Genomic DNA, 14,802 nt, shown 5'->3' with positions numbered 1-14,802 from the left:
TCCAAGCCGTCCCTGGTGCCACATAGGCATGGACTTTGTCACAGACTTGCCTCCATCTGTGGGAAACACAGTCATTTGGGTGGTCACTGACCGCTTCTCCAAGATGTCTAATTTTGTGGCTCTTCCTAGACTTCCATCTGCTCCCCGTCTGGCCCAGTTGTTCTTTCAACACATCTTCCGCTTACATGGTCTTCCCCTTCACATCGTGTCCGAAAGAGGCTCACAATTTGTCTCAAAGTTTTGGCGTGCCCTCTGCTCACAGCTCCAAGTGAAGTAGGACTTCTCGTCTGGCCCCAGACCAACGGGCAAGTGGAGAGGGTCAACCATATCCTGGGCAACTATCTACGTCATTTTGTCTCAGCTCGCCAAGACAACTGGTCCACCCTACTTCCATGGGCAGAGTTTTCCTACAACTATCTGGACTCGAGTTCCAAAGGCAAGTCACCCTTCTATGTGGTCTATTGGTGTCACCCTCGTCCTCCTCTGCCTCTCTCTCCATCCTCCGAGGTCCCAGCCGTGGAGGAATTGTTGTCCGACCTGCAGTCGATCTGGGAACAGACTCGACAATCTTTGCTCAAGGCATCTGACCGCATGAAGGACCAGGCGGATAAGAAAAGGAGACCTGCCACAAACTTTCTCCCAGGTGACAAAGTCTGGCTCTCAGCCAAATATGTCCGACTCAAGATTCCCAGCTACAAGTTGGGTCCTTGATTCCTCATTCCTTTCTCGGTGCTAAAATGCATCAACCCAGTCACCTACAAACTCCGTCTACCCCCTACTATGCGGATCCCGAACGCCTTCCATGTTTCCCTCTTAAAGCCAGTGGTCCTTAACCTATTCTCCAATAAGTCTTTGTTCGCTGCTCCACAAGCCGTCTCGGACGACGTCTACATTGTTAAAGACATTCTGGCCATGAAAACTGTCAGAGGAAGACGGTTCTTCCTAGTGGACTGTAGAGGATTTGGTCCTGAGGAGAGGTCCTGGGAACCCGAGACTAACATCCTGGACCAAGATCTCATCAAGAGGTTCCTGCAGGCAAGAAAGAGGGGGAGGCCAAAGGGGGGGTACTGTCACAGCCGCAGCCGCCTGCCGTCACTAGCAACCAAGCCAGGGGTAGCGACCTGGGGGTCGCCTGCCGCAGCAAGTCCATTCCGCCTTGCGGCGGGCTCTGGTGGAGACCAGTGGCCCCTTAGACTCCGCTCCCTGGTAAGGTTAGTGCCATTGCTAGTGACGGTTCAGTGGATTCACTACTCCAGGCGTTACATACAGTTACATACAATAGCAACATCTTGTGGCAAAACGTAGGTACTACTTCATTACCACAGTTACTTGAAGTGCAGACTTTTGCGAGGGGTGTAACATACTAGTAATACTCGTATTGGGATACCACAAGTGCTCACTATATATATATATATATATATATATATATATATATATATATATATATATACACTCACCGGCCACTTTATTAGGTACACCATGCTAGTAACGGGTTGGACCCCCTTTTGCCTTCAGAACTGCCTCAATTCTTCGTGGCATAGATACAACAAGGTGCTGAAAGCATTCCTTAGAGATTTTGGTCCATATTGACATGATGGCATCACACAGTTGCCGCAGATTTGTCGGCTGCACATCCATGATGCGAATCTCCCGTTCCACCACATCCCAAAGATGCTCTATTGGATTGAGATCTGGTGACTGTGGAGGCCATTTGAGTAGAGTGAACTCATTGTCATGTTCAAGAAACCAGTCTGAGATGATTCTAGCTTTATGACATGGCGCATTATCCTGCTGAAAGTAGCCATCAGATGTTGGGTACATTGTGGTCATAAAGGGATGGACATGGTCAGCAACAATACTCAGGTAGGCTGTGGCGTTGCAACGATGCTCAATTGGTACCAAGGGGCCCAAAGAGTGCCAAGAAAATATTCCCCACACCATGACACCACCACCACCAGCCTGAACCGTTGATACAAGGCAGGATGGATCCATGCTTTCATGTTGTTGACGCCAAATTCTGACCCTACCATCCGAATGTCGCAGCAGAAATCGAGACTCATCAGACCAGGCAACGTTTTTCCAATCTTCTACTGTCCAATTTCGATGAGCTTGTGCAAATTGTAGCCTCAGTTTCCTGTTCTTAGCTGAAAGAAGTGGCACCCGGTGTGGTCTTCTGCTGCTGTAGCCCATCTGCCTCAAAGTTCGACGTACTTTGGGTTCAGAGATGCTCTTCTGCCTACCTTGGTTGTAACGGTTGGCTATTTGAGTCACTGTTGCCTTTCTATCAGCTGGAACCAGTCTGCCCATTCTCCTCTGACCTCTGGCATCAACAAGGCATTTCCGCCCACAGAACTGCCGCTCACTGGATGTTTTTTCTTTTTCGGACCATTCTCTGTAAACCCTAGAGATGCTTGTTTGTCAAAATCCCAGTAGATCAGCAGTTTCTGAAATACTCAGACCTTCTAGCACCAACAACCATGCCACGTTCAAAGGCCTCAAATCACCTTTCTTCCCCATATTGATGCTGGGTTTGAACTGCAGGAGATTGTCTTGACCATGTCTACATGCCTAAATGCACTGAGTTGCCGCCATGTGATTGGCTGATTAGAAATTAAGTGGTAACGTGCAGTTGGACAGGTGTACCTAATAAAGTGGGCGGTGAGTGTATATACAAGCCAGTCATTATACTGCACTAAAAACACAAAACACAAATATATTTTATTTCTCTACTATCTGGTCATATGCAAAAGAGAATCCTTTGGAGCCTCATCAAAGAGTCTCAAAACACAGGACTAGCCATATATCCCTCGGAGAAGGACCCAGCCAAGGTCCATGACAAGGGAAAAACCAAGGCCAGGTAACCATCCACATACAGCTGTTTCGGGGTGTTGCCCCTCATCAGTGTGGAGCAGGATTCTGGCTAGGTGGGAGCAATGCCTATTAGAGCCATAAGAGAAACAGATCACTAATCTCAGGGAGACCAGCCAAACGACAACACTGCCGGCCGCTTATGAAAGCGCTCAATGCAGTGAAGTCCTAGGTGCATTGCCCCCTGGGAAACATGAATATGTAAAAGAGGAGCCCGTGGAGCCTCATCAAAGAGTCTCAAAACACAGGACTAGCCAGATATCCCTCCGGGAAGGACCCAGCCGAGGGGCAGCTCCTGTAAGGAAACCACCAAAACCACCATATTAAGTGGCCCTATAGGTCAATGTAATGTCATCTGGTCATCATTTCTTTACATTACTTTGTTCATGGATGACATTTCCGTTTTATAGACACATTTTTGAATTCTTATTATGGCAGAAAGTCCTGGGCTGACCATCGCTCTCATCACCCAAACTGACCGGTGTCAGGCTGGGACTTGTCAGTCGTATTATAGATATAAAATGCAATTTTAATACTCCTGTATAAAACCATATTTAAAAAGGATGTGCTAGTGGAGTAGCTGCTGAAGTCGCAGCTGTAACCGGGCCCATCAATCATGGCAGCCCAGAGGTCCTTTCATGTTAAAGGGGTTATCCAGCGCTACAAAAACATGGCCACTTTTCCCCCTACTGTTGTCTCCAGTTCAGGTGCAGTTTGCAATTAAGCTCCATTTACTTCAATGGAACTGAGTTTCAAAATCCCACCCAAACTGGAGACAACAGTAGGGGGAAAGTGGCCATGTTTTTGTAGCGCTGGATAACCCCTTTAAGGTCAATTGCTTATTCATAACTTGTTATTTATTTATGTAAATTGTTGCTCCTTCTGGGCTAAGTAGTCATGTAGGCGGTCCTGCTTAGTGATTGACAGCTGTCTCTATATTCATATATACACAGATATCTGTCACAGATATCACTGATTATCCCCGCCCATGTGACTATTAGCCCAGAATAAACAGAGATTGACATGAATAAATGAGTTGGAACTTTACCTAGACAACTATATATCCCCCTGCTCAGCTCCTCCTGCTCTATAACATGATGGTGGCAGATTGAGTTGGATAAAATGTTATTTACTTCTAAACCAACAGCTCAATTATTACCTGAAAAGAATTCACCTGTTCACCCCCGGGGGAGAGGAGATCTATTTCACTAAAGACGGACACTTTCGTACTAAATTTGACATTTTAAATTATATTTTATTTGACAACGGATCCTCGCAGAGAAATACTGTCGGATATTACCGAGAGACTACTGACGGTTTCCAACTGGAAGTAAATGACAGCGCCATCTGGTGGAATCCACATTTTTCTCAGGTACTGGGTGTCATATTACCGCAACTAAACACCAAGGGGGAGATTTATGAAACATGATTTAAAGTAAAATTGTCTTAGTTGCCCCTAGCAACCAGTCAGATTCCACCTTATTTTCGTCAGAATCTGTGAGGAATGAAAAGTGGAATCTGATTGGTTGCTAGGGGCAACTGAGCCAGTTTCACTTTACACCAGATTGATAAATCTACCCCCCCCCTGTCCATATTAACTGATAGAAGAATCCCAATATTCACTTATATATGCATCTAAATGACATTCTTGGGATGTTATGTGTTAGATGTCAATAAAATTTTTTTTTTTATACATTTGTAACAATGAGAAATTTGTGACATGCAACCAGTGTAGCAAGTATGTCATTACAAGTTCGCCCACATACAGTGGTTTGCAATAAATTAGAATATCAACAATTTTTTTTTCAGTAATTAAATTAAAAAAGTGACCTCATATATTCTATAGAGTCATTACCTACAGAGTGAACTTTTTCTAGCGTTTATGATTATGATTCTGGATTACAGCAAAGGAAAACCCAAAAGTCAGTATTTCAAAATATTAGAATAATTAACCCAAAACACCTGCAGTGGTTTCCTAAGTGTTATAAAAGGTCCCTTAGTCTGGTTCAGTATGCAACACAATCATGGGGAAGACTGCTGACTTGACAGATGTCCAGAAGGCAGTCATTCACACACTCCACAAGGAGGGTAAGCCACAAAAGTTAATTGCTAAAGAAGCTGGCTGTTCTCACAGTGCTGTGTCAAAGCATATTAATGGAAAGTTAAGTGGAAGGAAAAAGTGTGGTAGAAAAAGGTGCACAAGCAACCGAGAGAACCGCAGTCTTAAGGAAATTGCCATTCAAAAATTTGGGAGAGATTCACAGAGTGGCCTGCTGCTGGAGTCAGTGCTTCAAAAGCCACAAGCACATCTATAATGTCCTATGCGTGGCGCCAAGAAAATTATCCCTTTGGTGGTATTATGGTAATATGCTGAGGGTATTGTGTTGCTGGGTGGTGTAGTGCAACCTTAGGGCTCACCTTCTGAAACCTTCCTGTCACGGTGGGGTCAGAGGGTGCTGGGGCCCTTGTCTTCTTCAGCATGCACGCAGGGACATATAATTTTTAATAAAAGTCTTCACACAATAGCGGTGAAAGTATATCAAGGCTTTACTTGAAGGATAACTATATACAATCCAGTACAGGGGCATCTGATGACGGCAAACTGTTGGCTTGATCAGAGTCCTTGGCTTCAGGGGGAGGGTTACCGTGGTTACTATAGCTTAGACTTGGTGGATAAATAGGATTTCAAAGAGACCTACCTGTTCCAGAGACTTTATAGCTTTCCACCTTTATAAGGATACGTGTGAATAGGTACTTGAAGTTACTGAAGAGACTTGACGCTGTCGGTGCTCGCTATCATGTCGGAGGAAGACGCATGGACACACTGACTTGGAAGCCAGGAAGATGTGGACGGTGAATGGGAGACCCTCTATCACTTCACCAATCCGACAGCAGGCACTAATAAATACAGGGGATGTCCTGCTGAGACTTAGAAGACACGTATTAGTCCTTATGGCTGACTGGAAACAGGTTAGGGGGCTGAGGATGGAGTCTGACAGGATTACTGAGGTGACGTAGGGAGGTTAGATGTGACTCTGGCAATGCCAGACTACCAACTGCCAACTGACAAGACCGCACAGCCCTTCTGGGTAAATGGTGGGCGCAGCTAGCTTTCCCCTGGCCAATCACTAGAGTGTTGCAGGGGAGGAGCACTGATCAAACTCAACACTTGTATTATTAGCGATTAATACATATCAACATAATAAATAAATACATAGCAGAAAACAATACCACTACAAGAGAGCTAAGGAAGAGCAGCAAATACATAGGCCCTAATACAGACTGTCTAAGGTTGCCAATAGCAACAATACATTTCCAGACGCCTGACAATAAATACCGTTCTGGGCCATTACACATCCAGACGTCTGCAGGACATGGGCTACAAGTGTTGCATCCCATGTGTCACTCCTGACCAATAAACAAGGCCAGAAGCGTCTTATCTGGGCCAAGGAAAAGAAGGACTGGACTGCTGATCAGTGGTCCAAGGGGCTGATCTCAGATGAAAGTAAATTTTGCATTTCATTTGGAAAACAAGGTCCCAGAGTGGAGAGGCCCAATCCAAGCTGCTTGAGGTCTAATGTGAAGGTTCCACAATCAGTGATGGTTTGGGGAGCCCTGTCATCTGCTGGTGGAGCTTCACTGGGTTTCATCAACACCAAAGTCACCGCTGCCGTCTACCAGGACATTTTAGAGCACTTCATGCTTCCCTGTGGTAAAAAAAAGGTTTTTGGTGACGGAATTTTCATCTTCCAGCAGGATTTGGCACCTGTCCACACTGCCAACAGTACCACTACCTGGTTTACTAACCACAGCATCACTGGGCTTGATCGGCCAGCAAACTCACCAGACCTTAACCCCATAGAGAATTTATGGGGATTGTCAAGAGGAAGATGAAAGACACCAGACCCAACAATGCAGACAAGCTGAAGTCCGCTATCAAAGCAACCTAGGCTTCAATAACACTTCTGCAGTGATCAGCTGATCGCCTCCATGCCACATCGCCGCATTGATGCCGTCATTCATGCAAAAGGTGCCCCGACCAAGTACTGAGGGCATTTTCTGTACAGACTTTTCATTTGGCCGACATTTCTGTGTAAAAACATTTTTTTCAGTTTTTTTTTTATAATATTCTAATTTTTTGAAAAACTGACTTTTGTGTTTTTCTTGGCTGTAATCCATAATCATTAACTTTAACAGAAATAAAAGTTTAAAAAAGTTCACTCTGTATGTAATCACTCTATAGAAAATATGAGGTCACTTTTTGAATTGAATTACTGAAAAAAAAAACAGTTGATATTTTAATAGTTGATATTTTAATTTATTGCAAACCACTGTATTCCAGAAATGTGTGTAAAGGACATGATGTGAATGGGACCTCAGTAACCAAGTTATAAATAAATGGTTGAATGTACGTGTAGACAACAGTGGTCAGCAGAAAGTAACACAGCAGGTAGCATGGACAGGACGTACGGCTCAAAACCATGGGCAGGAGTCACAGGCAGGAATCACGGGCAACAAATCTGGGGCTGCATATCTGTGAGAGCCAGCACCCATTCCTTAGTTGGTGGGGACGACTGGGCCGGCCAGGGAGAGACAGTGCTGGAGCGTGGAGTGGTGAGGGGCAGAAGGAGACCCGGCACTTGGGCTCCGGTTTCTGCCAAGCAGAGGGAGCAGGTGGAGTGGCGACCCAGAGCAGAGCACCAGTGACAGTACCCCCCCCCCCCCCCACACACACACACACACACACACACACACTTTGGACTCATCCTTTTGCCTGCAAGAACCCCTTGATGAGCTCTCATTCCAGAATGTTAGCTTCAGGCTCTCAGGACTTCTCTTCAGGACTGAAACCTTCTAATTGACCAAAAAGAAGAACCATCTCCTCACTATCTTTATAGCCAGGAGACTGCTTTTGGAGGAGGAGAACTTACTTGAAATACACTTTAGGATCACAGGCTTTAGGAGGAAGACAATGAAAGAATTTGTTATATGCATGGCGGGAGGCAGGCAAGTTTGTAAGATATTGGGAGGATGCCGGGTTGTTGTTTTAGCACCGAAAATGGTCCAAGAAGCCATTGGCCCAACTTTTAGCTTGGCATTTTCAACCAAACATATTTGGCAGAAAACCAGACTTTGTCACTTGGAGCAAAGGTTATGGACGGTCTCCTCTATTTTTCTGCCTGGGGCTTCATCCAACCGGATGCATACATCAGAGATTGGTGAGTTTGTTCTCAAATGGACGCAAAGTCCTAGACCAGTTCATTTATGGCTGGTACCTCGGAGGATGTAAACAGAGGCAGCGGAGGATAAGGGGAACCATCTATAGACAATAAAGAATGGAGATGTGCCTGTGGAATTTAAATCCACATGGTTATAGGAGAATGTTGCCCACGGAAGCAAACTTGACCACTTGTCCTGGCAAGCAGAGACAAAATGGTGGAGATAATTTCCTAGAACCTGACTGACTCTCTCTCGACTTGAGTTCAAGTTCAGCAGAGAGCATGCCAACACTTGGAAACAAATTAAGGTCCCGGATCGGAAACTAGGTGTGCCGGACGCACTTAGGTCTTGCCAGGAGGGACATTCTGTAGAATGAAGGTGGCTATAGGAACAGCAAAAGTTTTTTCCGCTGCTACTCTGTATATGCTTCACTTGCTGCAATATACAGTAGCTGGCTATTCTCTTTTTCGGAATAGGACTGCAAAGGACCTCACCTGTGGGTGATCAGGAGTTGCAACATGGATAAAAGAAACGTATTCCAGCAGTCCAATAAAATCCGGTATTTATTGTATTAATTCCATAAAATCGTTACATACAAAAAAACGTAGAAAAATGCTAAAAATGCTTTTATTGGACTGCTGGAATACGTTTCTTTTATCCATGGCTATAGGAACATTGAGCATTGAGAAGGAATGATGTGACAAGGAGTGTCCTCCTGCCCTAGAACATCAGATGCCTGTGAGAGAGCGTCGGCTTTTAAGTTCTTTTCTGTCGTTCGAAAGTGGAGGACAAATTTATATCTGGAGAAAAAGAGGGACCAACTGGTTTGCTTGGAATTAAGACGTTGAGCCGTTTGGAGAAAAACAAGGTTTCTATGATCCGTATAAATGTTGATAGGATGCTTCGCCCCTTTCAAGAAATGATGCCACTCTTCCAGAGACAACTTAATTGCCAGTAGCTCGTGATTTCCTATGATGTAATTCCTCTCTGCAGGAGAAAATGTCTTAAAAAAAGAAGCCACACATTCTAGTCTTCCCTGAAGAATCCCTCTGGGTGAGAACCTCTGCGGTTCCACCGAAGAGGCATTCACCTCCAAAGAGAATGGCCTGGCAGGGTCTGAACAAAACAGAACAAGAGCAGAAGCAAAGACGGACTTAAATCTAGTGAAGGCTTGCTCAGCTTCGACCAGCCACTGCTTGGCGTGGCCAGTGAGGAACAGCTGACAGCTTAGCTGGATCCATCTGTAGACCATATACGGGGATGATGTACCCAATAAGCATCTCTTGACGTATATGGCCTGCATGGGTCTGCAGATCTGGTGAATAAATCAGAATATCATCAAGGTACGCAATGAGACTAGAATACAGGAGGTTTTGGAAAATGTTGTTGACAAATTCTTGGAAGACAGTCTGGGGCATTGCATAATCCAAAGGGCATCACCAGGTGCTCAAAGTGCCCATCTCTGATGTTGAGGTCGGTCTGCCGCTCGTCGCTTTCACAAATTCAAATCAGGTTGTATGCACCCTGCAGGTCCAGTTTCGTGAACATTCAGGCGCCATGAAGATCGTTCAAACAGTTCTGAGATTAAGGGCAGGGACATCGATTCTTCACAGTCACCTTGTTGAGACCCTGGTAGTCGATATACAGATAGAAAGACCCATCCTTCAACTAAACAAAGGAGAACTTGACACCAGTTTGAAAGGGAGACTTACAAATTAAGGCTTTCTGCAGGTTTCCTTTGATGTACTATAGGCAGACATGGTTTCAGTGTTCGGAACCGAGAGAGAATATACTTTTCCACGAGGGGTAGAAGGTCCATGGGACAGTAATATGACTGGTGCAGAAGTAGCGTATCGGCTTGTTTTTGCAGAAAAGACGTCTGCAAGATCCTGGTACTGAGCTGGGACACTAGGCAATGGCTTATAGGAATCCGGCAGTGGTGAAGAAGATCATAGTTACATACATAGTTACATAGACACATGTCCATCAAGTTCAACCAAAGAGGGGATGGATGGAGGTAATGGGGAGTGATGATAGGTAGGTTCTATACATATGCATTAATGTTATTTTGTTCTAAGAACTTGTCTAAGCCTGTTTTGAGACCCTCTTCTGTTTTCGCTGTGACCAGATCCTGGGGTAGACTATTCCACAGATTCACTGTTCTTATGGTAAAGAAGGCTTGTCGCCTACGGATATTGAACGTTTTTTTTTCTACAGGTGGAGGAAGTGCTCCCTTGTCTCTCCAGGCGGAGGCAGCGCCCCCTTGTCTTTTGAGGGTGTTTTACCTGGAATATCTTTATATATGTACATAAATTAATCATATCTCCCCTTATATGTGTCTTCTCAAGACTAAACAAATTTATTTTAGTCTCTCCTCATAACTAAGATTTTCCATTCCCCTTATTAGTTTAGTTGCCCGTCTTTGTACCCTCTCCAGCTCTAGAACATCCTTTCTATGAAGCGGGTTCCAAAACTGGACGGCATACTCCAGATGGGGCCGCACCAAAGCTTTATAGAGCGGTAATATTATATCCCTGTCCCGAGAGTCCATACCTGTTTTCATGCATGACAATATCCTGCTGGCTTTAGAAGCAGCTGACTGACATTGTGTGCTGTTCTGTTGTGCTGTTCAGAAACACAGCAGGTGGTGTGGAGAGGACTCACAGTTAAAAAAAAACATGGGCAGGAATCAAAGGCGACAGAGCTGGGACCGCAATGCTTAGGGTAGGAAATGCAGAGGCTCCAACAGGGGGTTCAGGTGAAGAAATTAAGGGTGTACTGTCAGAAGCAGGGGCGGACACAGATTGCAAAGGGCCCCTGTGCAAAAAATGTGTTTGGGCCCCCATAACCTATTTGTTTCTCCACCTTTCTGCCCTAAAGACGCACACATATGTATGCCCGGGTATCCGGTACATGTGTCCTGGTTTCTCGGGAGACCCCTACAGCACAGATGCCAGGGCCTACTGAAGGACTGTACTGCAGTCTGTGCAGGCCCCAGTGTGGGACTGGAGTACCTGTGGCCACCAATAGAACTGATCATGGGGGCACCCAAATAAAGAACCCATCAGAAGCAACATGCTGACCTGGTCCCATCCTGCAGTGATGTATCCATGACCACAGCTCCCAGAATAACAATAACTACAACACGCAGAATGCCTCACACTTATGAAGCTCTCAGAGAATGCTGGGATTTGTAGTTCCCAAGAGGACAACCCCTTTAGTTGTCTGCTTATTTGTACTTCAAATCCCAGTATAGGGTCTTGGGTGCATTGTACACTGGATGCTGTGTGGGAGATCAGAGATATATAGCTCAGAGTGTGACTGCAGAACAGCATTAATAGGGGATAGAACACATTGGCCCTTAATCACTGTTGGGGCACAGGTGGGAGACATGTTCTGTATGTGGCTGCACAGGTGGGATACATGTACTATGTGTGGCTGCACAGGTGGGATACATGTACTATGTGTGGCTGCACAGGTGGGGTACATGTACTGTATGTGGCTGCACAGGTGGGGTACATGTACTGTATGTGGCTGCAAGGGTGGGGTACATGTACTGTATGTGGCAGAACAGGTGGGAGACATGTACTGTATGTGGCTGCACAGGTGGAACACATGTTCTGTGTGTGGCTGCACAGGTGGGAGACATGTACTGTATGTGGCTGCACAGGTAGAATACATGTACTGTATGTGGCTGCATAGGTGGGAGACATGTACTGTATGTGGCTGCATAGGTGGGAGACATGTACTGTATGTGGCTGCACAGCTGGAATACATGTTCTGTGTGTGGCTGCACAGGTGGGATACATGTACTGTATGTGGCTGCATAGGTGGGAGACATGTACTGTATGTGGCTGCACAGCTGGAATACATGTTCTGTGTGTGGCTGCACAGGTGGGATACATGTACTGTATGTGGCTGCACAGGTGGGATACATGTACTGTATGTGGCTGCACAGGTGGGAGACATGTACTGTATGTGGCTGCACAGGTGGGATACATGTACTGTATGTGGCTGCACAGGAGGGAGACATGTACTGTATGTGGCTGCTTAGGGGCTAGACTAAAGAGAAAAACAACCATTCTGCAGGGGGGAGGGGTGCTAAATTATTGGAAAAAAAGGCATAAACTTACAATCAAACATCAGCATCAGAGGTTGGGGTGGGGGCTCTGTGCTTTCTCTTACACAGTCCTTAATTGCACAATATAGCAAGCGGATGTGATATCTGTGTCTTCTGTACCTCTAGTGCTCTGCTACATCCATGCCTTCCTTATATACTGTATGATGTATGTTTCCAGACTCCCCAGTCTACTTGCAGTAAGAGATGCCTCCTTGGATACCATCGGATTCCTATAAAAGGACACCAGAAATGCTGCTACACCTGTGTCCCCTGCCCCAAGGGTCAGATCGCTAACACCACTGGTTAGTAACGTGCATTAAATCAACAAATTAAGCGCAGAATGGGAAGTTTTTTCCCCATATGGATATATTAATTTGTTATTCACAGAGTGAATTATGATCGGAGGACTAAACTATAAACTTTAAAGTAAAGCATGGAGCTGCAGACCCATTTGCTAAGGAGCTATACCAAATCATACCTTTACTTTTATAAACAGCCGCTTGTAGAGGTATGAAATCATCTTTTATCTAAATAACTTAAGTGCCATAGAGGTGGTGCCACGTTTCTGCAGCATGCCGCCTCCCCTTCCTGCCTGGCACACATGATTGCTTTCATTATGAGCCCTGTTCAGGTGTGTGGGGGGGGGGGGGGGGGGGGGGGGCGTTGTTTGCCACAGATCTTGGTGCATCTTGGTGCTCACTATGTGGCCATTGAGATACAAGAGGATGTTATACCTCAACAAAAGGCCGAGTATCACATTAATGGCTTGGTTTCCTTAGCACCTAGAAAATCATCAATCCTTTAAGCCATACCCCCTGGTTTCGACAATGGTGAGAAACACAGCTTATATAATTCTTATTAATTGATTTTCAGATATGGAAAAATGTATCACGTGTCCAGAAGATGAATGGTCAAGCGAGGACAGGAAGGCCTGTGTCCCGCGAGCTACTGAGTTCCTGTCACATGGAGACACGCTGAGCTTATTCCTCATTGTCTTTTCTCTATTATTCTGTCTCCTGACTGCTGCAATATTAGGAATATTCATCAAATACAAGGACACGGCCATTGTGAAAGCCAATAACCAGACCCTCAGCTTTATACTCCTCCTCTCTCTCCTCTTATCCTTCCTCTGTCCTCTCTTATTTATCGGACGTCCCTCAGAGATGTCCTGTCTCCTCCGACAAGTGGCTTTTGGGAACATTTTTACAGTCGCCGTTTCCTCAGTTTTGGCCAAAACAGTCACCGTGGTCTTTGCCTTTAGGGCCACCAAACCTGACCGGACACAGAGGAGGTGGCTCGGGAGGAATCTTGCAATATACGTGTTGTTGTTGTCTTCTTTTGGTGAGTTTTTGATCTGTGTTTTCTGGCTCATCATTTCCCCACCATTCCCAGAGTATAATACCTGGGTTGAAGTTGGAAAGATAATCCTACAATGTAATGAGGGATCTGCCATTGCTTTCTATGTGGCTATTGGTTACATTGGATTTCTGGCTGTATTGAGCTTTATTGTAGCATTTTTAGCCAGGAAACTCCCAGACACCTTCAATGAGGCTCAGTACATCACCTTCAGCATGCTGGTCTTCTGCAGTGTGTGGATCTCCTTCATCCCGGCCTATCTCAGCACCAAGGGGAAATACATGGTGGTTGTGGAGGTCTTCGCCATTGTGACATCCAGTGCTGGACTTCTGAGCTGTATCTTCATTCCTAAATGTTACATTATCCTACTGCGACCAGAAATGAATGTAAGATGTAAGTTAAATTCTGAAAACAAAATAAAGCTAAATCATTAGAATTAAATTAATAAAAAATAAAGATAGTTGTTCTGGTGGGCTGCCCCAGCCAATATGTCTGTTTTATATTATAATAATTACTATATAAAATCAATAAAATAAGTTGCTAATTGTTAATTGGATTTTTCTTATAACAACGTTTGTGCAGCGGCAATGAAGCGGTAGTACACGTAATATACAATCACCAAGGAGAATTTACAGATAGAAAAAGGAAGGCAACCTTAATATCCAGGTATATATCACCACGGGCAAGGCAAAGTATTCTCGATGACCTCAGTAAGTGTAAGTAGGGAGTTTCTCTCAGCTCCAGCGCGGAGGGCAGGATGTGGTTTTGCCAAAATGTTTCCAAATTTCTATAAACATGATGCAATTATGGGAAATAGCACAAATTTGCTGCACCTTTGGGGGGAAATCCCACCAAAATACGACCAAAAACAGCAGAAAAATTAAACACAGCTTCAGTATAGGTCTATAACTGCGGGATATTCTGATCCCATATGTAGGGATAGCAGCAGGGACATAATCATAGCTGAGTGGGGAGAGAAGGGGTTTGTGAGCTACTAGTTTGATAGATGATTAGAGCGAGTACTAAAATGCTTGTTATTCAAGTTGAGTATTTTCCAATGCTCGAGTGCTTGATTCGAGTAACAAACACAATTAAAGTTAATGGGAGACTCGAGCATTTTTTTCAGGGGCCTCCTATTGGGCAGAGGGGAGGTAGTCTGGTGCCCCTGAAAACCTTAGAAAGTTATGGAAACATCACAGACATGGAACTGACACAGCAGGGGCAGCATGCATGCATTA

General features: G+C 45.0%; 1 protein-coding gene across 4 annotated transcripts in view; it reads left to right on the top strand.

The window, feature by feature from the left end:
- LOC138795150 (vomeronasal type-2 receptor 26-like) overlaps window positions 1-14,083 on the top strand; it is a 66,688-nt gene extending 52,605 nt beyond the window's left edge. For 3 of the 4 annotated variants that reach the window (XM_069974131.1, XM_069974132.1, XM_069974130.1), the window contains 3 exons: window positions 4,016-4,240; window positions 12,387-12,510; window positions 13,082-14,083. In XM_069974131.1, the coding sequence (XP_069830232.1) occupies window positions 4,016-4,240; window positions 12,387-12,510; window positions 13,082-13,998 (1,266 nt within the window). In that variant the 3' untranslated portion in view covers window positions 13,999-14,083. Of the gene's footprint in view, window positions 1-4,015; window positions 4,241-12,386; window positions 12,511-12,595; window positions 12,683-13,081 lie in introns of those variants that run through there. The other variant, XM_069974133.1, reaches the window with a different exon arrangement.
- Window positions 14,084-14,802: the final 719 nt, after the last annotated feature.

The sequence above is a fragment of the Dendropsophus ebraccatus genome, chromosome 6 (assembly GCF_027789765.1).
Source record: "Dendropsophus ebraccatus isolate aDenEbr1 chromosome 6, aDenEbr1.pat, whole genome shotgun sequence".
Lineage (NCBI taxonomy): Eukaryota > Metazoa > Chordata > Amphibia > Anura > Hylidae > Dendropsophus > Dendropsophus ebraccatus.
The sequence above is the reverse complement of the archived record's forward strand: the minus strand, read 5'-3'. Positions and strand labels throughout refer to the sequence as shown.